This window comes from Buteo buteo, chromosome 1 (genome assembly GCF_964188355.1).
Source record: "Buteo buteo chromosome 1, bButBut1.hap1.1, whole genome shotgun sequence".
In the NCBI taxonomy this organism is placed as follows: domain Eukaryota; kingdom Metazoa; phylum Chordata; class Aves; order Accipitriformes; family Accipitridae; genus Buteo; species Buteo buteo.
In genome coordinates, this window is record NC_134171.1 from 55,254,566 (window position 1) to 55,281,497 (window position 26,932).

At 39.9% G+C, this 26,932-nt stretch overlaps 2 protein-coding genes across 8 annotated transcripts in view; one reads left to right on the forward strand and one right to left on the reverse strand.

Moving 5' to 3' along the window:
* The window catches only part of RAP1GDS1 (Rap1 GTPase-GDP dissociation stimulator 1), a 105,010-nt gene extending 98,310 nt beyond the window's left edge, over positions 1–6,700 (forward strand). For all 7 annotated transcript variants that reach the window (XM_075030872.1, XM_075030853.1, XM_075030906.1 and 4 more), the window contains 3 exons: positions 722–848; positions 2,208–2,336; positions 6,034–6,700. In XM_075030872.1, the coding sequence (XP_074886973.1) occupies positions 722–848; positions 2,208–2,336; positions 6,034–6,161 (384 nt within the window). In that variant the 3' untranslated portion in view covers positions 6,162–6,700. The remainder of the gene's footprint in view (positions 1–721; positions 849–2,207; positions 2,337–6,033) is intronic.
* Positions 6,701–13,144: 6,444 nt separating this feature from the next.
* Positions 13,145–26,932, reverse strand: part of TSPAN5 (tetraspanin 5) — a 100,744-nt gene continuing 86,956 nt past the window's right edge. The window contains exons 8-13 of the mRNA XM_075030923.1: positions 23,541–23,687; positions 21,451–21,621; positions 19,346–19,471; positions 16,151–16,198; positions 15,910–16,026; positions 13,145–15,327 (exon numbers count right to left, since the gene is read on the reverse strand). Of these exons, the coding sequence (XP_074887024.1) occupies positions 15,262–15,327; positions 15,910–16,026; positions 16,151–16,198; positions 19,346–19,471; positions 21,451–21,621; positions 23,541–23,687 (675 nt within the window). The 3' untranslated portion in view covers positions 13,145–15,261. The remainder of the gene's footprint in view (positions 15,328–15,909; positions 16,027–16,150; positions 16,199–19,345; positions 19,472–21,450; positions 21,622–23,540; positions 23,688–26,932) is intronic.

The following is a 26,932-nucleotide window of genomic DNA, read 5'->3' on the forward strand; positions in this document are numbered from 1 at the left end:
GTTCATTTTAATTGCTGGCTTTAGAACAGAAACCAACACATTGGTATCCCATAACTATCCTTTCCTAACCTGCTTTGTATTTGAAGGACAATTCCACAATACATCAAGAGAATGCTGCTCATTTTCCTGCCCATTTCTAAAAATCTTTTTTCAAGTCACCATTTCTATTATGTAGTAAGGTGTACTATTTGTGATCTCTCTGAACATTTTGAAGAAACTCTGAAAATTCATGGAGAGAGATGAAGGATTTGATAACTTTATTAAAACTATGTTCTTGTGTCTCCTTATCCCAAATACATGGTTTGTTGGGTGCTTTTGATAAGCTGCTCTCCACAGCACAACTTAAAGGGAAAACTAATCATCTTTGAACACCAGCTGAGTTCAAACATAGTAAAGAGTGAACTCATTGTTAGGCGATTGATGGCACACCATGAGAACTTGGGTTACAGAGTATAACCTGGAAAAGAGTTAGTTACCTGTGTCTTAACTTAGTCATGTGCTTTACTGCCTTGATTTAACAGGTTGTATCTTATAATTGCAGAGGAATAGCAGATGGTTTATAGGCGCACATGCATGTACATTTGTGTATAAAGTGATTATATGTGCATAAAGCCAACAGGTATCCTTACCCAAACATAACATAGCATCCATGACAATTTCGTTATTTAATACAGTTTGTATGCAATGCAGAATTTTTTCATTTCTATGTTATTTATTTTAGGATGTAATTAGGACCATTGTACAGAGTGGTGGCATCAAGCATTTAGTAACCATGGCAACCAGTGAACACGTAATAATGCAAAATGAAGCTCTCGTTGCACTGGCATTAATAGCAGCTTTAGAGTTAGGTGAGTATCCCAACGGCTAACTCTACCTGTTTTCTTTCCAGTCTGTACCCAAGAGAAGTCATAGAGGGAGAGTTGTGCGAGTTTCTTTTGCAATGTAGAGCTGCTTCCTCCTTCCACCTGCCTTTCAGTAGCATAGAAATACATGACAGTTCATGCAGACATAGGCAGGCGGTAAGATTATGCAGAAAACTGGAGTTTCCTGGTAATGCAGTGTCTGCTCCATCATTCTGGTAGGTCATCACGTGATCTAGGAAAGGCCCTTCAACATAACTTTCAGATTTTGTGTAAAACCCAGAAGGCTAACAGTTAAGAAAATCGTACTTTAGAGCGGAGACTATATGACCCAAGTACATTCCTACACTGGAATGGTTAATCCCCTTTTGAGAGGGCTTATCAAAGTAAAGCTTTCACTTACCTAATTAGTGAGAGCTAGAGAAAACACATAGAGGTGGATAACGCCACCAAAATGTCTTTAGTATTATTATTAAGTTCCACAGAAATAGGTGCAAGAGTTGCCATAGGAAGACAGAGATGATTACATGTCTTGACCTGCCTTTGTAGTACCTCAGCTTACCAAACAAAAAGGTAAATGCCCAACAGAAGTTTTGTTTATCCTGTTTGCTTGCTTATTAACTAAGATAAGGAACTAAATAAGCAACATTACATATTGTTGCTCTTGATTTCATCTCTTGCCATTGAGTACTACAGGAATGTTATGTTCAACCTCCAAATCACTGCCAATGCCAACAGGGAATTGTTTTAATTAAAAGTGTTCCTATTGACATGAATCATCTAACCTTTCTTTGTCTTGTCTTCAGACATTTAAGCCTGAATTCAGTATATAATGTTTCTTAGAAAACTACAGAGGAAGTAACTCCCACTGCTCTTGAAAAGTTATGCAGAGCCTTTATCGTGGACCCTGAGCTCCCTCTACCATGGAATCAAGAATTACACTGTCTGCCTTTGAGTAAATTTTTTCCAAAATTTGAGTAAATGATTGCCAAAAGCAAATGCAGGCAATGGGAGTCTTGAAAGCTGAAATATTGCAGGTGTTGGCCTAAATATCTAGAAAGCCTGGTGGCTTTTCCATGAGCTCACTGCACATTTAAGATTGGATTTTATCATTAAACTCTGTGATTGTCCTTTCAAGTAGTTATGCTGTTTTACATTTTTATAGCAAGAGCTGTGATTCCTATCATCATACCATGTAATATGTGCTTCAGTTTTATGCCAATGAGTTATGTACCACAGCACCACTTTCACTACAGTGAGAGATCCATGTTTCAATAAATGGCTAATGCACAGAAGCATCAAATCAAGCACCACTTCCAGATTTACAAATTTTCACTTGTATTTCAGTCACTGCTGAAAAGGATCTTGAAAATGCTCAGCTTGTTCAGATTCTACACAGACTGCTCTCAGATGACAGGAGTGCTCCAGAAATAAAATACAACTCCATGGTGCTGATCTGTGCCCTTATAGGATCTGGTGAGTATTCAGGAGAATACTCTTGCTTTCCTAAGAGATTTATGTATTTAAAGTTAGTTCTCTCTTTTAGCCTGAACATAAGAGCATGTGCAAACACACTCTGAGACTGGTTGTCTGTTCTCAATGAATGTACACAGAAGGGTTCAATTTACTATGACACTTTAGTTATAGTGTTTATTTATATGTCAAGAAAGAGGCTGTTAACTCAGTTTTGGACATTAAATGCAGAAATTGGACTCTGGCTCCTGCAGGATGCAGCTAGCTCCAACTGCAACTGACAGGATAGAAATGAAAGGCATTTAAAACTGCACAGTATCAGCCACTCTTTGCAAATATGCAGATAACAAAGACTTTATTTTCACCTTTAGCTGCAAGTTCCCCATAACTGATGTGTGATGGCTTTTTTTAATTGGTCAATTTAGTCAAGTAAAATTCAGTGGAATTTTGCAAGGAGTCTGCTCACTTTAGTTTTAAATTCCTACAAGAATGGTAGGAAATAAAGATACAGGTAATGTTTGCAAGGGCACATGTGCACACAAATGAGTACTTAGTACAGCACATAGGCTATAACCCTGCTTTAGGAAGGATCCTCAAGCTTGCCTCCCTAGGAAAAGTCCTTTCCTCAGCAGCCCTCACATGCTTGGCCCACCAGGCACAACTTTTCATGGTTGCTTTGATAGACGACCAGGACATGCTCTAACACGTCATTACTGGACACTGTAAACTCTACTCTTTCTGAGCTAACCCTCTGCTAAAGGTCGGACTGTTTAGAGGATGGTGTAGCAGGCTATGGTTTGATATTGCCCACACACAGGTGGGAAGTTGCAAACAAACAAACAAAAAAACCCAAACCGAAACAAAAAAAAAAAGCAAGGTATCACAGGGAAATTTGATTTCCAGCTGAGGTTTCAAGAAGTGGCTATGTTTCTTTCATTCAGTTCTTCAAGAACTATTTACTCTGTGGAAGGAGAACAAATTTCATTCCATAAAGGTTTCAGAAATTTACAGACAAAACAAGATGACAAAGGACTGGATTAAGTACAGAAAGGTGGAAACTCAGAGACTGTCTGCACACAACTTGCCAAGTGTGAAACATCTGAAGGTTCTCCAGAGATGAGTTTACAGCAATTCAACTGAATTGATTAAAAGTTATCATAGCTAAGTGTGTACTGTCTCTGTAAACAAAGCTGCTTTTTTTTTTTTCTTCAACACAGTTCACCATGCCTATTGTAAGCGTAACTCTGGTGACCTCTACATCCATGCGAGGGAATGCTGTATTACCGCCATCTTAAAGGAACAAATATTTATTTTTAGAGCAGTATATATCTCTCAATTTACAAAGATTGTGCTCAAAATTTGCTAACAAACCTCAGCTCCCAGTAAGCATTCACTTTAATGTGAAGACATGTAATTTAGTTACTCACAACTTTCCTGAGCCATTTGGTGCTTGGGATTATCCATCCATTTTAAAGCGGAAGCCTTTCTGCAGAGGTTCCCCCTCAGCCTCACTGTGATGTTCTTTTGAGTATTCCCACTGCTTCCAACTAAAATAATCATCCTCAGAAATTCTGCCTGACACTTGCATTTTCCCTTCCCTGAGTCTTGTCACCTGCAAGACTGACAGAGTTATTTAAAGCCAAAAACCTCTCAATTCCACCAGAGTAAGGAGCAGTCTTAGGGTGGTTTGGTTTTTTTAGGGTTATCCAACTGGCAGAGTTCAGTCTGCCACCACACTATAAACTTTGCCGAGACATGAGGCATCTTAGCCTGCTCCCAGGGAACAGACAGCACATTATTGCAATATGCAGCTGTAAAGTTAAGGCCCAGCATTTGGCTGACCCAGTGTTCAGCCCTGCTTCCTGATTAACAGACCTGGGTAAAAGTAGTGAGTACACCAAAGTAACAACTGAGCACCCCTGGTATTAACATTTTTAAACTATTGTAACCAAGGAGGCGGGGGGGGGGGGGGGGGGGGGTGTGTGTGTGTCAAAAAGCCAAATCTGCTCTTTACATGTGAAAATACTAAAATACATCTCTCTCCCAGCTTTGTTGCCTCTAACTCATTTTCACCAGTCTCCACACAGTGAGCATGTATATTCACGTTTCTGTATTCTACTGTAAACAGACCCATGTAGCCATTTTAAAGTAATTGACCGCAGTATAGTTCCATAAAGACTAGAAGTGGTTGCACTGGTTTAATTATTGGTAAGATTAATTCTCCAGTGACTGCTCCTGTTACTGTCCTTTGTTACAGGGTATCTGGCATCCCATTTAACTTGATATCACCAGCAGCTGGATGTTAAGCAGTAAATTGATATATATTTATATGTGATTTTTGCCACCTGGAAGTTGCTCTTGCAACTGAGTGAATGGATGGAAAGAGGGAAAAATCAGGACAATGGAAAATGGAAACATGTAACAAAGAATCAGCAAAAGCAGAGCATTCATAGCAAGCACAGTCACTTCTGTGTGTGAGGGTCTCCAGGCTCACAGGAAGCTGGATGTTAAGCAGCCACTGTAAAGCCCAGTAAATTCCTGAAATTCAGTTCAGTAACACCTGCTTAAACATGATGCTATCTCAGAAAGAGAGCAGAAAGTGCTTACACAGCATAACTACCCCAACAGCTTCACTGACATAGCTCTGTATGTACAGGCTTCCATGTGCACAGCACCGTGAGAGTTTGAGCTCTTACACGGTAGGGGTTAAACTGCAAGAAAACTGAAAACATGTGAACAAGAAAGTAGGTAGGAAGGGAAACAAATGTCAAAGTTTGCTATTAAAAGAAGTAGTAAATGTGCACAGCATACAGCATAGCTATCTGGAACAGATGTTTGGGATTTCTCCTGGGAAGCTTGGGGATTAGGCCCCCAACAGTACCTGGGAAGCAAAAATATATGTAGGTATTTGTTGCTGAGTCAGAGTTCACTAGAGTGGCCTGAACAGGGCATGAAACAAAACCAACTGCTTTAGATCTCAACTGTGAGATGTCTAGAGTACTGGGCTTTGAGAAAACTCTTTAATTTTTTTTTTAAATTGCTGTATTTTATGGGTTGTTCCCAACCTCTCATTAATACAAAGTACAGTGCAATCCAGGATCAGAATCATAAAACAACTTCTCCCAGTTTCAAGTAAAACATAAGTACTGTATACATACACACAAGCATTGGGCAGTGCACCATGTGTTGTATTTGTATTTACTTCAGAGCCAAACTGTAAATGGACAGTGAACAGTGACCAAGTGGTGACACATCCATTAAAGAACCATCTCACCCACTTCACACCCCCACACAAACAACCAGAGCTGATTTGATACAAACAATGTAGGAAACCTTTCAAGGCAAGGTCACTTGGTCAGGCTAGTTTAAGGAATAAAGCAGAAAAATATTTTCACTAAAAATACTTCCTAAGCATCTGTTTTGGAAGGTAATCCAGGTGGATTTAAATAACCGCTATACAGCAGGTTCATCGTTCATATCTACCTGAAATCCGTGGAATCTGTGCATGCCCCAGGCCCTGGAAATTTTTTTCTCCATCCTCAAAAGCAATTCAAAAAAGTACACAGATTATGTATACACACATTTGTGTGCTTATGTGTGTACATGGTTCAGCAGAAAAGTTTCTCACACGCGCCAGGCTTTTCTGTTCTTTTGCCCGTCTCATACAAAGCACCGTTTCTTTTACTATTTCTTTTTCCAGAACCTCTTCAAAAGGAAGTGCAGAGCATGGCGTTTCTAGAAGTCATATCAAAACTCCGCGGCCATGAGAACAAAACTGTTGCCCAGCAGGCCTCGCTAACAGAGCAGAGACTTGCTGTAGAAAGCTGAGGAAGGTTTTGTTTCCAATGCATCCCATCACAGATTTCACCTTTGTCCTCCGTCCTGCTGCCGCTCCTGCTATGTTTTCCACTGTATCACTTGTGCATGTGTGTAATGTTCCCACACAAATTGATGAACTGCTGTAGGTACCCGTCCAAAAAGGTTTCTACAAATTCATAGGTGGTGTTAACATGAACCTGTCTCCACCCGTAACTGTTCTACTTGTATTCTTGTTGCTTGGGCCACATAGTAGAATGTGCATGTTGTAGTCCTATGATGACGTAGAGGTGGTACTACACAATGACTCTTTCCTCACGCCCCCTAACTGCATAACAATGTACTACTAAATTAGGGACAATACAAAATGCAGCAAGTCCAGACTAGTGTGCTGACCGTAGGATTAAGAAGTAAATCTAGCTCCATTTTTGGTGCTTTGGAGATTCAGGTTTGAATGCAATGTACTGCTGCTCATTCACTGGTCTTGCCTATTAATGTCAAACTTGTGGTACCTAGAGGTAACAAATAAAAATTTCAGTGCTCTCACTTTATCCTGTGGTTTGTCCTTTTTTTGTGATCACATGCAGAAGCTGCAACTGCACCACCATGCACTGGTGAGGAGCCCTTTTTGTTCCTGGCTCTGGCCCCGACACAATCACTGCCTTTCAGTTGAGTGAATACAAAGGAAACCATTCTAACCACTTTCACTGTGTGTGCTCATACAGAAGCACTGTGTAGTTTAACGGTCGTGCGTTTTGACAGGAATACACTATACAATCCGTATCCCATAAAGCTATGTGGGTATGAGTGCTCTCAGGCTTGCTTGGGATTGGGCTTTTGTTGGGGTTTTTTTTGTAGACGGATTTTTAAAGGCATATCTTGCAGCAACTTTTCAATAGAACCCCATCAAGTGAGAAATGCAGCATGCAAGTCTTTCTTTTCCTCCTTTCCTAGGTAAAGGATTTGGGAAGTTGCCAGCATCTTACCTCACAGCTGCTCTTTTGTAGGTTTGTAACGTGCCAGCGAGCAAACCAGCAGACAACTCTTTGGCAAAACAGGGAGCAGTTGGGATAGCAGTTTCCAGCAAGCCAGCACATGTTATTGTTGACTGTGCAATACCATTGTCTAGCTTGATCAAGCCCACAATGCACAAAGAGCACAAGATCTGTAACATTCTAAAGTGAACTCAGCATGCCCAGTGCTGAATTGCCAGACTCGGAAGTTTCAGGCTCCATTTTTTTATCAGCAGAAGTGTCAAACCCAGAGGCCAAGCACCCATGCAATCCCAGGCCATGTGGTTGCAAAATCACTGCTTTTGACCTTCCCAAATTCACTTCCCAGCTCCATGAAACCACTGGCTATCCCACGGACACTGTGATGGGAAGATGCCAGTCATGCTGGGAAGGGATTATGTACACAAGCTCTGTATGAGAAGAAACTTGCCCCAAATAGTCAGTTTAAGCTGAGACTGTACCAAAACACAGCAGATGCTACCAGAGTACTCTCACAGCAGAGATCTCTCATCCATTTAATCCAGTGCCAGAAACACACAGAAAAAGCCTCTAATATTAAACTGTATAACAGCCTCTTATTTAAAAAAAAAAAAGACATTTGCTAGGAATAGTACAATAAAGCCACAGACAGTGTGTAGAGCTGTGAACACAGACCAGGAGCCCATGGCATCAGGCTCCAAATAACACAGAACCTCTGCGCTGCTGAACGTAACCAGCATGTTTACGATCACAGTTCATAGTGGACCCACACAAGCCCGAGTTTTCTCAGGCGCAGAAATAATTTCCATTGATGTAAATAGATCCCAAAATACATTTGAAAGACCAGTTATCAATGACTTACCTGGTTCTAGAAAGAGATTATTCCTTTTGACATCAGTATAAACTGCAAGTGTTCACACGAGCTGATCGCACGTCAAGTTGTAATACTGACAAAATTCCCATGCACCTGGCTGTCTAACTGGACCTCAAGTTAAGCTTTAGCCGTATCCTTATCTCCAAATTTTTATTAGGGATACCACTGTCACAGCAAGCACAAACAAAAGCCAACACTGATATCCTACTTTCAGATGGTTTCCCTGGATGGAATATCAAGTGGCTTACATTTCTAGATAAGATCTGTGCTAAGCCTATACACAGAAGGAGAGTCTGCATAAGGGCAAAGATGGGTGTATGTTGCAGTAGAAGGAGGTAATTGAAGAGACTGTGTCTATCCACACAAATGCTGTGCTGTTCTGAGGCATGCTGCAGCCAGCAGGTCATTTCTATGTAGCTGGTAAATCATTTATCCTCTGAGTCTCTTTTAATAAGAGAAATGGGATCTAAGGACATTACCATCACATGCATTTCACTACTCACTTGACTGAAGTCAACTGAATTGAAATTGCTGACAGTAGTTCTGATTAGATGTTTAGTAGGTAGATTACATCTAAGTAAAGCTTGACATCTGCAGCTTAGACTATTTTTATGACCGTGATGCCAGGCATCAGGCCTTTTCATTTGTCTACTGCCACAGCAAACCAAGCTAAAACAATCACTGCTGCCACACTACACAGGGCAGGCACTACCTCCCTGGTGTGTTAACATTTGTCTGTATCTGTATGACTTCTGCAAGACCTAGCATCACACCAGTCAGGAAGCTAAAAAGCACACATATATTTTTACATTTCACAGTGTGGAAACACAAGGAAAAGTTTCACCTCAGGTAAGGCACAAACCCCAATAATACGGGCCTTGGATCCAGAGGACCCATTGGTCAAATGAGATCACGAGACCCAGAAAAGGTAATTTGTTTCAAAAGTTCTAGAAACGGTAACTAGCCTCAACTTCAAGAAACAGTATGCAAGTCCGTAAGTTTGACAGAATGCAAGTAGCCACCCCTAGTCTCCCCCTCAATTGTGAAAATGGCTTGTCCAAGTGTGTCACATGTATTGTATGTTACAAAGATTTAGGCAATACCCTTGACTTTGCTTCTTTTTGGTTGACTTTCGTTCTTCCCCCCTCCAAGGCCTCCACATTCACATTCGTATTTTGCCAAGCCATTTCTGTATGTTCAGATGAATGTATATGTCTGAAATATGCAAAAGGCATTGAGCTTCAATTTGGATGTAGAGGCACACTTCTAAATCAGTCACAGTGGTGTTTTGTGGACAAAACTGTAGATTTCAGATATTGAATTGGATTAGCTTGCTCTACAGTTTTCGAAATACTAAAAAATTGGGCTGCTTCCTCCTCTCTGTCTAAACAAGCACAAGACATCATTACTCATTTTTACCTGCACAATAAAATAAGCCAGCTCTCACTACTTCTGTTTAAGGATATGCTGCACTTAAAAAAGTGAAATTCCCACTTCCCTTTACAAAAAAAGTTTAAATTAAAGTCATGACAAGTCCCCTTTGTGCTGCTCCCTGCAAAGCAGCAACTTCTGAACACTTCAGGGTCACTAAAATGATTATGGGGAGAACTCCAACAGTTGTACTAACCAGCAGCCACAGCAGTCTGAGGAACACTGATGACCTGTCAGAAAGAAGCAGAGCATGTTCATTAGCCAGAGACTTCAACAACAGCTGACAGTAGATATGGCATCTTGTCGTGTGGGGATGTGCTCTTCACATATTAGCCTATTATTCATTTAAGGGCAGCCGCTGGTGGTGTGATAATGTGCTTTGTGACTTCATTGGAACACAATATTCTACACTGTAAATGAGAGACTTGGGGATTTATTTCCCCTGTTAGTTTGGGGGAAGGCAAGCAGGGGGTCTTCTGGAAGAATTTTGCATTAACGTATCTTTGTACCATTAATGTTAAGTGCTACATCAAGAGTACACATTCACTACATCATATTTCACGCAATTTTATTTATAAAATTGTAATTATCTAACAAATTGCATATAAAATGATTTACTTCAAGTAAATACAGAATACTGCACAACTATTAAAACTATTGTATTGTCCATCATAAGTGTATTAAAACATTCCTAAAAAATGCCTCTATTAAAAAACAAAAACCCAAGAACACAAGTAGCATGATCAAGACCACTTTCAATAGCTTAAAATGAATTACCAGGAAGTTGCATTAACTTCCTAAGTAGACTCCAGTTACATCCATTGAGATCAGCATGTGATACAATACCACAGTCTAATGCTAAAGATGACAAGTAATACATTATGCACCTGATCTATGCTTTTCTCCTAGACTGAAGGTAACCAGTCCGAAATCAGAAAACTAAAGCTCAAGCCAAACTCTACTGGGCATGCAGTTCTGTTATAGCAATACTTTCAATCGGTAAGTGTAGTTGGCTTTTACAATCAATTTTACAACTGATAAAAAAAAAAGGAACACAAGAGAATACATTCGTATAAAAAGGAATGATACACAAAGGGTAAATATTGACACCTTGTCGTACACCCCAGGATGAACCAGAGAGAGAGATTCAGTTGGAACTAATCTGGAATATATGTATCGGAGACAGGTCTGAGTCACAAAACCCAAATCCCAATCTCCCCAGAGCTCAAGGTAGTATCAGGTCCATCTCTACTATGTACACAGCATGAACATAAACACACATACAGATGTAGCTTTTCATTAATACATTTATATTGCCGAAACACAAAAGACAGCTAGCAGTGCTGCCTGGTGCACGCTAGTAGTCACAACACTTATTTTTGTACTGCCAGTTAAGGGAGACAGATTTTTTTTTTTTTTATCTTTCCTTCCAAGTGGCAAAATTTGGTAGCTAATGGATCCAAGAGGGTAGTTTTGTTTGCTTTAGACAGTTTCATGACCAATTAAAGATATCTGAAAAAGCTTCAGAGATAAAACAAAAACGGGAGGGAGTAACTGGAACCTTCAACAGTGCTTGACACCTCTTAAGATCTAATCTCCTTCCTAGGTATCTGCAGAACTGCCTTTTCAATGCACCCAAAAGGCACACGCAGCAAGAAGGGAAAGGGACTCAAAAATTCGCGCGGGAGTTTCTCTTGAAGCCAACATTGTTAATCAGCATCAATTTTACCAAGGGCATCTCTAAAGCAGTAAAAACACAGATTAACATCCAGGACAGTTCTTATAGCACCATGGTTAGTCCTGCCACAGGTGATGGCAACCTCCCAGAAGCGGTAGGGGGTGCTGCCTCCGACCCTCCACGTTACAGTCTAACGCCGTTCTGATGCCAGTAGCGAGGCGAAAAGGCAAGGAGGTCCTGCTACCAAGGAGAGCCCGAATGGCTGGCGGGGGGGCTCCACCTCCCCCGGGCGGCTGCCGCACGGCCGCCGGGCACACACTAGATGGCAGCCGACGAAAGCGCTCCCGCCTCCCCTCCGCGGCCAGGCGAAGCCTGACCGCCCGCCCAGCGGCCAGCGGCGAACTCTGGCGGTGGACGCTGTGCGGGTCCGCAACAAACACTTTCCGGGTGAAAAGCAGTCATGTGCGAGAATCGTTTAATCTGCATGCTACTATTTACATTTCGAACACTATTTACACACCAGAACTACAACTAGCATCTCTCTCAAAGGGGAGAGAAGGCGGCTTTCAGGACAGAGTACACTTGAGAGCGAGCATCTCCACGGCTTCAAACTCTAAGCGGCACAATCAAAATTACGGATTTTGAAGCAAAGAGATCCTACCGCTACTGAAACAGACACAGAGACAAATCAAACATTTGTCCATTAGGCTATTAATAAGGAAAAAAAATAAAGATCTCAAACAACAGAAAGGCCTGTGAATATGGAGAGTATTTAGAAAGCAGAGAGGAGCAAGGACCGTGATGCCCTTTGGCAGGGCTCAGCAGGGAATTTACAAATGACTTTAAGGCCAGGGCTACTGCTGAAGCTACTGGACCTCTCGTTAGCAACGCCACCATCCCATACGAATCACCCAGCAGAGCTGTTTCACACTCCACAGGCCATAAGCCTGACAAGTTTCTGAACAACTACTGCACATTAAAGATAATTAGACTGACCCCTGAACTCACATCTACCCCACCACCACACCAGGCAGGCTAGAAATTGCCAAGAAGTCATACACCTACCATATCTTATTGCTTTAAAAAATGAGCCCATGTAGCCAGCAGATGTGCTCTAGTTGTGAAAACTTCAGGTGAGCTGCAAAGTTTTCTGGAAGAAACCTTGCTTGCATTTGGCAGGCTCTGACAATAACAGATTGATTTCCAAGGCCTCCCACAAGCTTTCCAACCTGAACACCTAAGCTGCTAAGTAGCTGCTGATGGGGCATTTCTAGGGCATCTTACCTGATCTGTAGACAAAAAATGTGGGATTTAAATGTGCAATATAGACAGCTAATCCAGAACATTAGGTATGCATCCATCAAACAACTGCAAAAATGAGAAATAAGAGCATCTCTTTGGAACAGGGAAGGGGGGGGGGGGGGGATCAGCATCTGCAGCAATGAAGACAAGGTCTAGAAAAATAAGTTATTTAGTGGTTTTTATAAGAACAGTCACTCTGGGACTCAGCAGAAGTGTTGCACATTTGCATGTACACGTGCAAATAGTGAGAACAAGATTTGCTCACCTCAGAGCGTTTACCTTCCTATCAGTCTGGCACTGCCAACAGCACATCCAGCAGACTGGAACTCAAAGAACAGCATGACAAGACAGAAGGCCAATACAGTACAACTGCAGAAATTCAAGTAGAAGAATGAAGTTGTCTTCAGAAGCCCACAGCAGCAACAGCAGTATTCAAGATCAGTGGCAACAAGGAATGTTTCTGTAATGCAGGCTTTTTTTCCTTTTCTCCAAACCAAAGGGCTCAGTCACAATCAAGGCTCTTGGGTAAGAAGTGTTACTTCCCCAACCATGCTTCCCTCATTTCTCCTCACACCATTTTGTCTCAGTGCAGCAACATTGGTGCTAATGATCTGTCTGTCCTGCTGCTATCAGGCAAAACGGTGTGTCCCTTTGGGGGGAAACAAACACCAGTAACTCCTCAAATTGAGGAGTGGCTAAGAAAAACATAACACTGTGGTGAGGTGGAACCAACTTTATTAAGGACAGTGAATTATAATTGCTTCCAAAGGCTTTAAAAAAAAAATTTACTCTGAGTCATGGCTGGCCTTTAACAGCAGATACCAAAGGATACGGAGGCTGCCTGATTCAGAGCCAGTCAGTGGGAGTTAACCGGAAGAAGATGAGGTAATGCTCAAGGACAGGAGGACAACTGGACTGGCTGAGGCATCTGTGGAGCACTTGTGTGCCTACCACCAGCCTTCAGAAGGGAAAAAAACATAGGCCAACTAAAGCACAGAAAGGCAAAATGTGCAAGGGTACGTATACTCACATGTTTAAGAGTCAAAGGACCAGAAAGGACCTTAATAGGTTGTCAGACCAGCCTTCTATCTGACCCCCAGAACAGGGAAGCTCTGAAAGCAATGCATTCATCTCTTCTACTCCACATATTTCATTTTAGGAAACTCATCTCAGAAAGATGCTAAGCTCTTACAAAGAGGTGCTACACACCCTTTACCACTGACCAAAGCAGGAGCTGAAAGCTCACAGCTTTCAGGACTGGTTCTGCAGATACTGAGAAGGGTCATACAACAAGCTAAATTTATACAAAGTGCAATAAAACTACCCAAGCCATGGTCAGGTTTATAAGTTCACTATTATTAGTGAAGAAGAATGAATCAAAAACTCAAATCTGGATGGAGTCTGATCTAATTCTTCTTCCACTATTTGTGCTTTATTCCAAATTCCTCTCTCTTTTGTTCAATTCAAAAGAGTCTGTCTTGGCTGATCCTAACATGCGCTTCTATTTTAAAACTTTTATTCCATTGCTTCAAGAAAGCTTTTTGTTGCATTTAGAGCAAAGGGAGACAAATCTCCATAGCAAGGATTCGTTCACTGGAGGTAAGCATTTACTCTTGGTAAAAAGCTGTTCTCTCCAACTTCCAATGGAATGGGATATGATCTTTCCATAATCACATGCATTTACCAATAAATAAGTTTGGATTAGACTGTATTAAAACATATACACAGATTTAAAGCACTGGAGTGTCACAGGTTGTTACTCCACAGCTCATGCAAGTAAAAAGAACTAAAGACAAAAGAAAAAAAAAAAGAAAGACCAAAGCCTCAGCTAGGAACAGACCAAGAAATTACCGTAAAAGAAGTTTTGCACAAGTACATCAAAGCACTAATATTAGTGAGATCCCTAAATACATTAGGTTACACTAAAATCCAGAGAAAAAGATTTAGCCATATCAGATACACGTTTTGATTTTTTAAGTTAATATATAATTCATTCTTTGAATAATATTATTCACTTGGACCCAACATCCACACTGCTTTCATACATTTATACAGTTATATCCCATCCTTGCCTTAAGAGACTGATGTCCTAAGGTATGGCAGCAACCAAAGGCTCTACAACCCTTGTTTGTCAAATATAAAACTCCTTTCCCTTCATACAAGGGTGGATAAGGAAGAAAGATGTTGATAAAATTAGCCAATTCTCCCTGTGAGCTTGCTGATTCCAACCTCAAAGTACTACAGGGAGATGGTTGGAAGCTTGCATAAAAAAAAATTTCCCTTGTTTTAAAAACAATTTCTTTTACTGTACAATAGATGCATAGAAAGTTGCTTCCTGCTTGATGGGTTTAGGCCTGTAGCTATGTTTAGCTGTGAAAACAAGAAGATTGTTCCTTTACAGAGTGGTGAGGAGAGAGACCATCTCAGGAATATTTGGCAGCTATTGAAGAGCTCATGATACGAAGAATAAACAGCATATCCACAGACCACAATGATGCAACTCTGTCCCACCGAATACACCAATTTAAAAAAAAGTGTCCACTTATTACTCAAGATCAAGAATACAGTAGAGATTCACGGCTCAACAGCTTTCAAACTGGTGGTTTAAAAAAAAAAATTGTCAGTGAGCAGCAGATTTTAAAATAGCCCACTCTTCTCTCCCCCACCCCAAAGAAACATGAGTTCACTGCAATATCAGGAACTTAGACTTGAGACTACTTGGGAGAGAAGGCTTCCCTGTCACCCATGTCCATACAGCTTGGTGTCGGAGCGACACACTGGAGGTTTCAGAGGGTTTCGGTTGTCCAGTGTCTTCTTGTGGTTACTTCAGCAGTTTTACCAGCTGGCTCTGACAGCCTCAATGTCACTAACCAAATTCTGGGCTAAGCATATCCCAAATATCTGGAAGAGACAACAGTTTATTCATTTGGAGCATCAGACAACTCTTTTCACGCAGGCAAACTCCTCAGGTTATACAGAACTTTGATATGAAAAGCAAGCAACAAAGTTAGAAATCAAATTAACAGTAAGTGTTGGAATAAGGAAGAATATTGAAAAACTCCTGTAACCTCCTGTAACCCCAGTATTTTTATAGTGCCACTGGGTTCCAGGAAATTGAACAGTTCTAGACTTGCTTCACAAAAGCAACGGTAAAGGTTTCTCACTGCTCATTTAAGCACCATCAGAAACAGTGGGTCTGTACAGGCTTAAAAATCTCTACCTAATCATTATCTGACACAGAGTGTTAGTTTGACGTTCAGACAGTTAAAAAGAAAAAAATGCATCCCTATAGATAAAAATTAAATACCCCTTAACACAAAGAAAGTCTCATGCATGTAGCTCCCCCCACTAAAACCTACAGACGTTGTATTTCTAAGTGCAACTGACACCGTGTTTCCAGTTCTCATAGACAGTTCCCCCCTTATATATTCTATTTATCTGTTGTTGTTCTGTGTAACTCATTACAGGGAACGTGATGTTTACCTGCAGTAACGCTATTCCAATGAATATACCGGCAACTATGGTAAGATTGTCCTGCAACCATTTCTCAAATTGAGGGACACAGCCTTTAGTGTAGATAACGATCTGCTGATCAACTTCCTGCCAAGGAGAAGAGGGAGTAGAACAGAGATAATTACATTCAACTACCCCATCAGTCGAACAACCTGCTCTTGCAAGAAGGATTCAGATCCTTAAGATACCACATTAAAAAAAAAATGCTTACTGGTTTTTGCCTTGCATCGTAGCCACACTGAGTATTAATAACATCTTCCTAGGAGAGAGAGACAGACAGAAGAGAAGCAATCAGAGAAGTGTCTCCCAAACACCCTCTCTCCCAGCTACCCAGAGTTGCTCCTGTATGTAATAAGACAACCACCCTAACTTTGGTTACCATATTGCTTTTTAAAAAACCCTTCCTCTTCCATTGAGTGCTATTATTTATTTGCAACAAAAGCACATGGTCAAAAAATATTTTTAGCTCTCAGGGAAGCAAGCTGGGAAAATCAGCCCTCCACCTGGGTGAACTCCATGTTCCCAATGCAAGCGTTCAGAAGTCAAAATAAAGGGATTAGGGAACATCTATTTTAAGTGAAAGAACCTTCTGCTGAAAAAGTTTTGTCTACACTGAAAAACATGCCAAGACTACCGTTAACATTTTCAGAGTTCAGTCTGTGCAGTGTGAAGAGGTGAGAAGGGGCAGTTCTGTTGCAGAAGCTGCAAGTTCTTACCAAGGATGTCTGTAGAAATATATACAGTACCTAATTCCTGTCCAAAGACTGGGGAGGAGAAGGAAGAGATGGAGTAATGTGTTCTTACTGCCTATTCTTTCTTACAGGAGCTTGATACCAATGGCAAAGGAGGGATTTTTTTCCTACTGCCTCTGCTTTAGTACTCCCAAAGCAGAGGTAATAAAAAAGGCTATGGTAGACTTCTCCTAATGAACAAGTGCTACCCATTGGAAGCTGAAGCTGCATTTACTCTGCACACAGAGTTATTTCAGGGCAGTAAAATGAAGCAACTACTTTTGGTGTCAGCCACAATGGCAGCAAAGTATTAAGTTACTGGCTTATATAATAACAGTGAGCAGAAGAAGGAACTACTCAAGGAAGTAAGAAAATCAGCCAATCTTAGCTAGGTGTACTGAACACCACAATTTAATCAAATTGTGGGACATCAGAAAGGCAGCCAGCAGAGAAACAGATTTTAAAAAGCAGCCATACAGAAAAAGATATCTCCTCCTATCAGTTAAAGCTCTTTTAAGTGTTTCCTCACTTTGCAGGAAGTACATCAACAGGTCACATCCTGTCAGTTGCCCAAGTTGGATTCCCTCAATGAACCTTTGAGATTTGAGCAATTCATATCTTTTAATGAGATGAATGCTTCTGTTCTAGGATCTAAAATATAACAGCGCCACACACTTCAAGGCTGTAAAAGCAGATAAGATTCCAGAGCGATTTTAAGCATTCTCCTTTGTACTGAATGCCTACTTGCTTTATCATCAGTGTCTTCTGCCTTTAGCCTTGGAATATGTTAACCAAAAAAAAAAGTGTGAAGAATAAAATGGAAATAAATCAACTTTTCTAGGCCCTGCCTGTAGAGGAATTTGGAACATCTCAACCTGCTAAACTACAGCAAAATGAACTATAGGAGTCCTAAACTATTTGTTGTAAAGGAGACTTATTTTGGCCTACCTTAAACTTAGCACTTCCTGATTCAATCTAAACTAAAAGTAAGTCCTGTTCAATAAAGTATCCACTATTTTTTTGCATCAGTCCAACACTGCATCCTAATTCCAAAAGGGACAAATTTACTTTCCCACAGAATAAACCTGTGTTTAGCACTGCAACTGAACCAGTCACAGCTTGGTTACAATTATATCCGTTATATGCATGACTTTTAATATTTTTAGAAATATTATTCTTTTTAGTCTTTATTTTAAAGGCAGTTAAGTGTGTTGCTTCCTTACAATGAATGAGACTTATCTTTAAATTTCTGGTTGCTGCATCACCCCCTAAGAAACTGTATCACCATATACACAGAGAGAGAGAGAGAGAGCTATAACTTTAGCATGGATTATGTATTTATAGGATTACCTTGTACTGCTGTCACTGGTTTGGTTTTATAACAACTATATTTTTAAAACTGGGTTGTGATGACCTCTCTGTGTGAGTGGGTGGGCAGATAGGCAAACAGTAGGGGGAATCCTAAGCATAATGCTTGAGCCTAACCTACATTTTGTTTTAATATTTCATTAAAACATTTTCAGCAATGTTTGTGAGAAAGATTCAAACTACTGTGAAGACATGTTCACTGCAGAGGAACCAGAATGCAGCTTGTGCAAGTGGCAGTGCCTTAGCAGGAGAGCAGGAGAGAAGCAGTAGTGACTGGATGCCAGGAGCAGCAACTGTGTTGCATTAGCAAGGCAGAAAGCACCTCAGGTGCCTGTTGGCAACTTGCATAACTTTAGTGGGTACTACAGACTCATACATTCAAGGAACTGTAAGTCACTCCAGGTGGAGAAAAAGCCACAGCTGAACTACTAGATAATAAAAGCACTCACAGGCTGCTGCTTTTAAACTACATGAAAGTCAAATGTATGCAGCGTTAGCCACGTAACAGTTTCCATGCACACACCCATCCCTATTCTAAGCCTTTCACTGTCAGTGAACTGCTTCCCTGCACTTCACCCTTCATTCTTGATCATGTCTGTACTAGCAATGCATGGCTCCAACATTTTCTGCTTGATGATCCAGAACTATAACTATTTAAAAAGACATAAAAATTTACCAAAAAGCTGTTCCCTCAAACAATTTCTGACCTGTCAAGTCTGATCTCAGGTGACTGTAGGACAAACAGTAATTTTAAAGGGAATAAAAGAGCATGTAAAGATGTCCATACCCAATTCTAATGCAAACATATGTCAGTTTTTCAGGACACAGACTGTCATTCATTACAGTAGCTAGCACAAACTGGGTCAAACTACCTGCAGCCCCTGGACACTGCATTAAATAATGAGTAATACCTTCTTTAGAGTGTCTGATCTTAGAGTTGCTGTTCTTTAAGGCAGCCAATGAAATATCCTGATGATATTCAGTTGAAAGCTCATATCCTTCAACTCATTAAGGGCTTCTGCTTTTTATACTTGCTAAAATTAATATGTATGTTCAGCCACGCCCATAGTTCTCTCATTCTAATGAAAAGCAGCAAACAGCATACAATAAAGACTTAAGCTAGCTCAGGTTTTTTTGCTGACTGCAGAAAAGTTAGTGGTTAAGCTGAGCTGCAAGTACAAAAAGAATACAGGTTGGTGAGAAGGTAATGATAATGTATGACTTCGGGGGCGGGGGTGTGTGGAATATCTTAGAGTGATTTAAAATTGGAAGGGCAAACCCATCCTACCCTCTTGACTGTCACTTACGGCAGGGTCTTTCGTGCAGCAAGAGAACGGCACACCACAGCGCTCTCGACTTGCATTGGAATCTGTGCAGTTGAAGTAAATATTAAGGTTCCAGTCATCAGCTCCAAAAGCCCCACAGCACTGCCACTAGAACAAAGAAAGGAGAACTTCCTGAGTTTCAGAACAAATCTCAGCATTAGTAACATGCATCATCACGGCCAGTTTCCCTCTAGCTTTCAAAACAAAATCTGAGATACCCTCTGGTTTCATTGAAGCTGGCTTGGTTTTGTTTTTTAAAAAGAAGACCATTCCAAACCTGTAAGCTGTTCTAAAATTATCATGTGATGAAAGTTATGTTCATACCCTGCAAAGCTGCTCTCTGGAGAGAAACCCATGGAGTGAGCTGATAAGCCTACACAACACCACAGAGTTGCATAGGCCTACAAGCTATGGCCCCAGGGATAGTAGAGCCAGTATGATATTCTCTCCAGTCTAATGTGTCCTGGGTTCTCAACAAAACTAATCAGCTCCAAGGGCTACACTGGTATAGCCACTCCATTTGCCAGTTTGGGGGAATCTTTGCCTGGCTGTACATCAGACAGTATGAACACATTGTTTCCTGAGCATCACACATTGCACAAATAACCTCTTCACTGAAGGCAGACAGAATCCTTCAAAAAGTAAATATGCCAAATGGCAGGCTTAGTCTCTGGCAATACATGCTGAACATACAAAGAATGGACTGGAGATCAGTGGAGCACTGATGGTGTACAGCATTTAAGGAGCTAACACAATGAACCCATCTATATCAACTTTAAAGAAAAAAAAAGTAATTTAAAAAAACCCAAGCAAACCACATTTTTAAAAGCATTGGAATGGCAATTCTCTTTCTAGATGTAGCACAGTTTCCTCTGCAATACCTGAACATGTTCTCTTCAAGCATTATCTCTACTAGCTGAAAAAGTAGCTTGCTCTCCAGACTCATACTGTCCCTGACTTACCTGCTGAGATTGCTAATCCAGTTAGGAGAGCAAGTTTTATGTAGCATCTGCAAAACTGGATGGTAGCCTCTTGGTTGCATACAAGTGGACCACTGCTTTCAGACTGCGGTGACCCCTGACCTTCTCCCAACTCAACAAGATGCAAACCAGTGCAAGGATCCACATCCTGTTACTTACTTGTCATTTTTTTCCCCCCAAGGCATAAAGAAGCAAATCAAACGCTGAATGAAATTATTTTAATTCCAGAATGTACAAAAATTGGTAAATATTATTTCAACCAACACTTAACCATGTTAGCTACACAGGGCCAAATTCAAAGAGGAGTTCATCAACACAGGCCAGAATTGAGTACTAGAGTAAGAAGGTACTGGCAAAATAACTTGTATGCAAAAGTCAGTATAAGACTCCTTTACACACACTGATAAATTACAGAGCTTAACCCACACAAGCATGTGCATCTCTGCCTTCACCCTTCCCTCCTAAGTGCAGATGTACATTGTTTAGAGATTTCCTATGAGAACTTCATGAGTTGCCCACTTCATTAGCCTAACTGCATTAAGTCTACTTAAAAAGAAATTACATTGTAGTTTCACTCAGACCAGCTAAACATCTCCGCCACTCTGCAGCGTGGTGTAGCACCTCTAACATTGTTAAAACTACACCAAAATTCATCTCAGAACAAAATTAAGCTTAGAAAAGGATTATATTTTTAAACAGATGTGATAGCTTCTACAATAAAATATTTTGAAGATTCCCCCCCCCCAAGAACCCTAAAATATCTTCAAACACATATAGAAAATGCTCCAAAAAACTGAACATAAGACACTGATGATTAATTTGTAGATTTGACACGCTATCTCTAAGTCTTCAAGAATAAGTCACCCTAACTCTCCACTTTGTTTTGCTCAGTTATACATCAATGAATAAGCCATTTTTTAGAGGTGCTGTGTGTTTGTAGAAGTTCTGTAAAGAGAAATATACATAGATATATATATATTCAAAAGTATTATATGCTAGAATATTTCTGTTGTTCCTTGAAGAAACCAAACAGATGGGAGGTAAAAAAATACAGTAGGTATTTCTTTAAAGTCAGCTTTACAAAAAAATAAACAGAGTCCAACTTACATATTCCTGTGTGAAGTCTATGAGGTTTTGCAAATCAATGTCATCTCGGTATGCTCTGATATTGTTGTTTATAAAGAAATACAGCTGGTCCTTTATCCAGTCTTTGAAAACAAATGCTAGAACACCAGCAGTGAGCTCCAAGAAGAAAATAATTCCCAGAAACACAGAAAACTATGAAGAAAAAGAAAAAGGTTAGAATTATTTTGTTTTATGACCAAAAACTTATTTTTCAAGGCTCATAATTATGTCCAGTGTTAGGGCTTTATCTGTTTCAGTGTAAATTCAAGATACTCCGGCACAAAGGAAATTTTAAATTAAAAATACACCATTTTTAATTAGGGCTGTAGTACAGGAATCTTAATTCTATTCTAACAAATAATAAAATGCCAACAAATCCAAACTTTGGACATTTCACTGGGATTTTCAGAGAGGTCCAAGAGAATTCACTGTAAATTTCAATAGAGATGGCTACTCACCACCTGCAGAGCCCTCTGAAAACTCATCTTAAATTTCTATGTAGGCACTTATATTTTCAAAGGCATAAACAACCAATAATGCCAGTGAAATGCTTTCTAAGTGACTTTTTCATTGGTAAAGCTTTGCCTAAGCAGACAAAGCAAAAATTGGTAACAGCAGAAATTAATTAATGATTAAGTCAGAGCAGAATGTCTATGAAATGACTCACATCCACATTAAAACCAAATGAGGCTGGTATGATTAATGCAAATGCAATGGATGCCAAAGGCATTACTAATGATCTGCCATTTTCTCTAAGCATCTCCACTGAGTCTACCCTGTTTTAAAACACACGGGGTCCTCATATACTGGAAGTCCATCCCTTTTGCAATTGCGCCTTTGAGTTTCATTTTAATATGCTCTCTGTGTTTGTTCAGATGCATTTTTAATTTCTCCTGCAGCTGCTGTATAGGAAGCTATTTCTGGTACAGCAGATGGGTTAATTTTAGGCAAGCTAAGAGAAGCAAGGAAGAGGAGAAAAGAAGTGTTACAATAGCTCCCCCCCTCTTTTCTCTCTCTCTCTCTTTTTTTTTTTTTTTTTTTTTAAAGACAAGAGCAAGCTAGAACTAACCCAAGCTGCTTTATAAATGCCACAAGAACTGCAACTCTCAACTGCCTCCTCCCCTTACACAACATGTCTGTGGGAGTCAAATATGTCGCTTGAAGACAGTTGTTTCACTAGAAGCCTTTTCATGTATATATTAACAGTTAATGGTTATGAAGACACAACTACTACCCAGGCTGTGCCCACCTCTGGAAGTTAGAGTGGTGGAGGAAAGAATCTTGAATTTTTCTTATAAATCTTAAAATTTATCTAATATGGAATATAATACTGTTATCCTCATCTTCAAAGCTCACAGGAGGAAGGCTTTCAAAAAACAGAACCAGGCTACTTAGCTAAAGGAGTTTTAAATACTGAGGAATGTTTGTATATCAGCAGCTCCTTCCCCAACTAACAGTCCAGCCCCGCGTTCAAGATGACAACTTCTATTTTCTTTACCTATCCTGTGCACGTTCTCCTCCCTTTCTCCCTCTCAGGCCCCAGGACTGACAGTAAGCAATGAAGCCTTTCCAAATTAGCTAAACAGTACAGAACTGAGGATATCAGCGAGCAACCCCTCATAACAGTCCTATCTCCTCTGTACCATGAAGGGCACAGCAGAAATCACAAGGGGGCACCTTCAGTAGTGTATCTACATTCCCTGTATTTCATAGGCAGCTTGTTATGGATTCAAAGTTCAACATGCAGATTCTTAGCAGAAATTTCTCCCCTTTCATGACAGGAAAGCAAAATGTTAGGCTATATCCATATGAAAAACAGTAGTTCCATGTTCTGATTCTTACTGTCAGTAGTTTTGAACCCTAAAAAAAAAACAGCCAGCAAGCACCAGAGACTGAAGAGCTGTAAAGTGTTAACAGTAAGCAAAAGCAATTCACAGAACAATACTCTCACATCAGGTAATATCTTCTGCTCCCCCAAAGACGTTTTTAAATCTTTACACAGTTAAGCAGGAACAGAGAACATGACTTACACTACGTAACTGATGAATGCCACAGTTGCAAAGGCTACTTACAAATTTGAGAAGAAATGTATTTTCTCGCAAAGCTCCAATGCATCCTGCAAATCCCAAAATGAACATAACTCCTCCTACCACTAGGAAGAGCCAAACTGGATCAAAGCCTCCCAGGTCGGTGATGGAGGAGATATTGGACAGCACTCCCTGGGAAAGAAATAATGCCAAGGGATAACAAGTGTGTTCAGTTTTCAGTTGTACAAGTTCTGCTTGCATTTTTCTTTTTTAAAAAGTAGAAGACTACAGCAAATAAATGTTCTGCAGTACAGCAAGAAAATATAATTAAGAAAATCTTTGCATTCAAAAAGAGATTAAAAGGGCGATTATGCACAATATTTCTGAATCAACATGTGGAACGAACAACAAAATGTGCTTCTAGTCCTCTGTGAGAAACTCACAGGGCATTTCACTGCTTCTATAGCTATGAGAATTCGTCTGCCAGAAAGTCAGAATAGATATTTGAACAAAACTTAACTCAATCTTATTACCCATGCTGAGATGCATTTTAGGTATCATATACATTGTTTATGTAAGCACACAGTTACACATGTTATGATAGAAAAAGCAGTCAATAGCAAGAACAGCTCCTTGAATTTAGCATTTATGCTCAGTATTTACAACAATTGACAGAAATTACAAGTGAGCTCCTAGGTCGCAGCATCTTGCAACAACGAATTTTACACCAAATTTTGACAAACTAGGTACCTGGCCAACCCAACTTCAGGCATCTACAGTACCAAAAACTCATTACATAAATAAAGTACAGCTACTGACTAATGAATTAGCAGGAAAAAATTGAAAATAACGTTAAGTCTCTTAGTAGGACATAAGGCAGTTTAAGAACTTGTCTTGGGAGATAGTTTGCACTAACTTAGGTTAGACCTATCATATGGTAAACCACATATGTGGTGTTTTAGATATGACAGTCAGCACCATCTGCTTGTAATGCCATTGTCCCGTTAGAAGCAGAGCTTGGGTTGTGAAGCCAGTAATCCCAAGAACTATTTTATTTTTTTGAACTCATTTTAACCAGAGTTTGGCTGATGTTGAACAGATGGGTCATATCAAGAAGCAAGTACAAAGTCTTCCTTATCCCAGTGAGCTTGCACAAGAACAGTTACAGTTTCCTAAAGCCTTTTGGCAGCAAAAAAGCTGAAGTATCACTATTTCTTCATTCACCTCCCAGTGCTATAGGTCAATGCAAAGAACACTGCTGTAGCAGACATTTCTCCATGTGTTTCCTCAAAGAAGCCTGAACCCAGGCTGAGTGCTTTGGACTACTGCTTTCCCTACTAACTCCTGAAAGAAGCTGTGGCTTGAAAAGCAACAATATAGACCTTTAACTCTACAGGTCCTTATTTGCAGAATTATTAAGTTCTTCATCCTTTTCCTTTTCCCTGTTCATATCCCCTTTGCGTCTTTGAAATAGTCCCCAAAAAGCAATAATTTTGAAGGAAGTTATCATAACCTTATTTCCAAAAGTTGTTAGTAACATTGTTAACAGATGACTGCTCACAACTGTGGCTTTAGACGTGGGGTTTTATTTGTTTGTTTGTAAATATACTCAGTTTGGACCACTTGGAACATATAAATAGTCATGTAACCAATACCTTTAATACAGTACTCCACCTAGTCTGCAACCACTTCCATAGTTTCCCAAGCAAAACTGACATTGAGCAAGTAGTAAATGAAGGCAGTACTCGAAGCTTTTTAAGTCTGCAGACAATGATAGACTAGATAAAATACACACATTAATTTCTCCAATGCACACAGCAAGAAGCCCTGGAAAAGGCCAGCATGCTAAAAGCGAAAGAAAAACCTGATTACAACCCAATCCTAAAGTATGAACAATAAACCAACAGCATGAATGACATTCTCAAAGTGGATTCCTCTCCCTCCTACTACAGAAGGCTATTGCCAGACAGAGGGATGAAAGGAAAAAAAAAATATTAAAAAACACACAACACATTCATCACTTTTCTCCTACCTTACATGTAGTACTAGTCTTATTGTCATTCATTAAAAAGACAAAAATAGGCATTAGGCATGATATAACACAATGCTGCTCAGAGACAGTATTGCTATCAAAGCAGAGTAGTTGGCACATCCCTTTTTCTAACTAGTGATGAGATGGTACAAGCCAGGCTGAAATGAACACTTATCTGTCATTAACACTTAAACCAACGTGTGCAAAAGTTTTCCACTGCTTTTGCTTCACTACATTTGTCATAGAGAAGAAATCAATGACATAACTTTCTGGCTAAGAATGACACACAAAATAAACAGTATAATCCAATAACACAAAAACCTTTGAAAAAGTCATGGCCTAGGCCATACACAAGTCAGGAAACACGAGCTCTGCCCCAAGGGACAAAGACAGCTAAAATGACTTCTTCACAAAGTTTTTAAGTCCTTTTTATGTTTCCCCTCTGTGCCTATATAGTTACCATAAGAAATTCTGCCTTAAAGCAAACACTACTACTCATTTCTTTTAACATTAGCTGATTTTGGAATTAATGGACTGTAGTATAGTACAGTGAGAAAACAGTAACTGGAGAAAGGATGTTGCCTTTGTATTTTAATTATTTTACTTCCAAAAAAATCCAAGAAGGATGAACAGTCATTTAAGTCTCTCTTTATAAGACACTTTGTTGGTCTTAAAAAAAAAAAAAAAAAAAGAAAGAAAAAAAAAGAAAACAACAACAACAAAAAAATGACAGCAAATTACTACATTTAATCAAGTTCCTTCTAGATGAAAGTAATAAAATTCAAATGAAAGAAGAAATCCAAGTGAAATTCAGCTCTCATTTGTGGACAGTGCTCTTAGAGAAGCTAGTCATAATATAAAGAATTGTTAGTGAAAAGAAATACACCACTTTGCACTTTGCCACACTCCCGTTGAAGTCGATGACAATAAAATTTAGTGAGCCAGTTGTATATTGCCTTTTTGATCATGTCCTTTCCCACCTTACTTGATTTGCTAGCACTGTCAGGTTCTTAACACCCTGGCATATCACATATTGCTCCTCAGGGCAGCTATGATCTGACACTTACTGAAATAGAACACAAGCTTTATCTGCCATTGTTTGCTGTCCTTGGAAGGCCCCTTTATGTGCATCTTTTGCTAGTCCACATATGGCAATCATAAGCCTAGCTTGGATAAACCCCAAATAATACATCCTGACAGTGCAAAGCACATACTGCCTAATTCTCATTTGTACTCCGTGTGCTCTCTGCATATGAATCCCAAGATATCAGTATTCTGGAGAGACGTCTCAGGATATACAATCTTCAGAGAGGCTTTGGCAATAAAACAATAGCAAGCAGCAGGAATGACAAACACAGACAATGCTCTGTGGTTACAGCTAGAGATGCATAGAGGTACTCTAGAG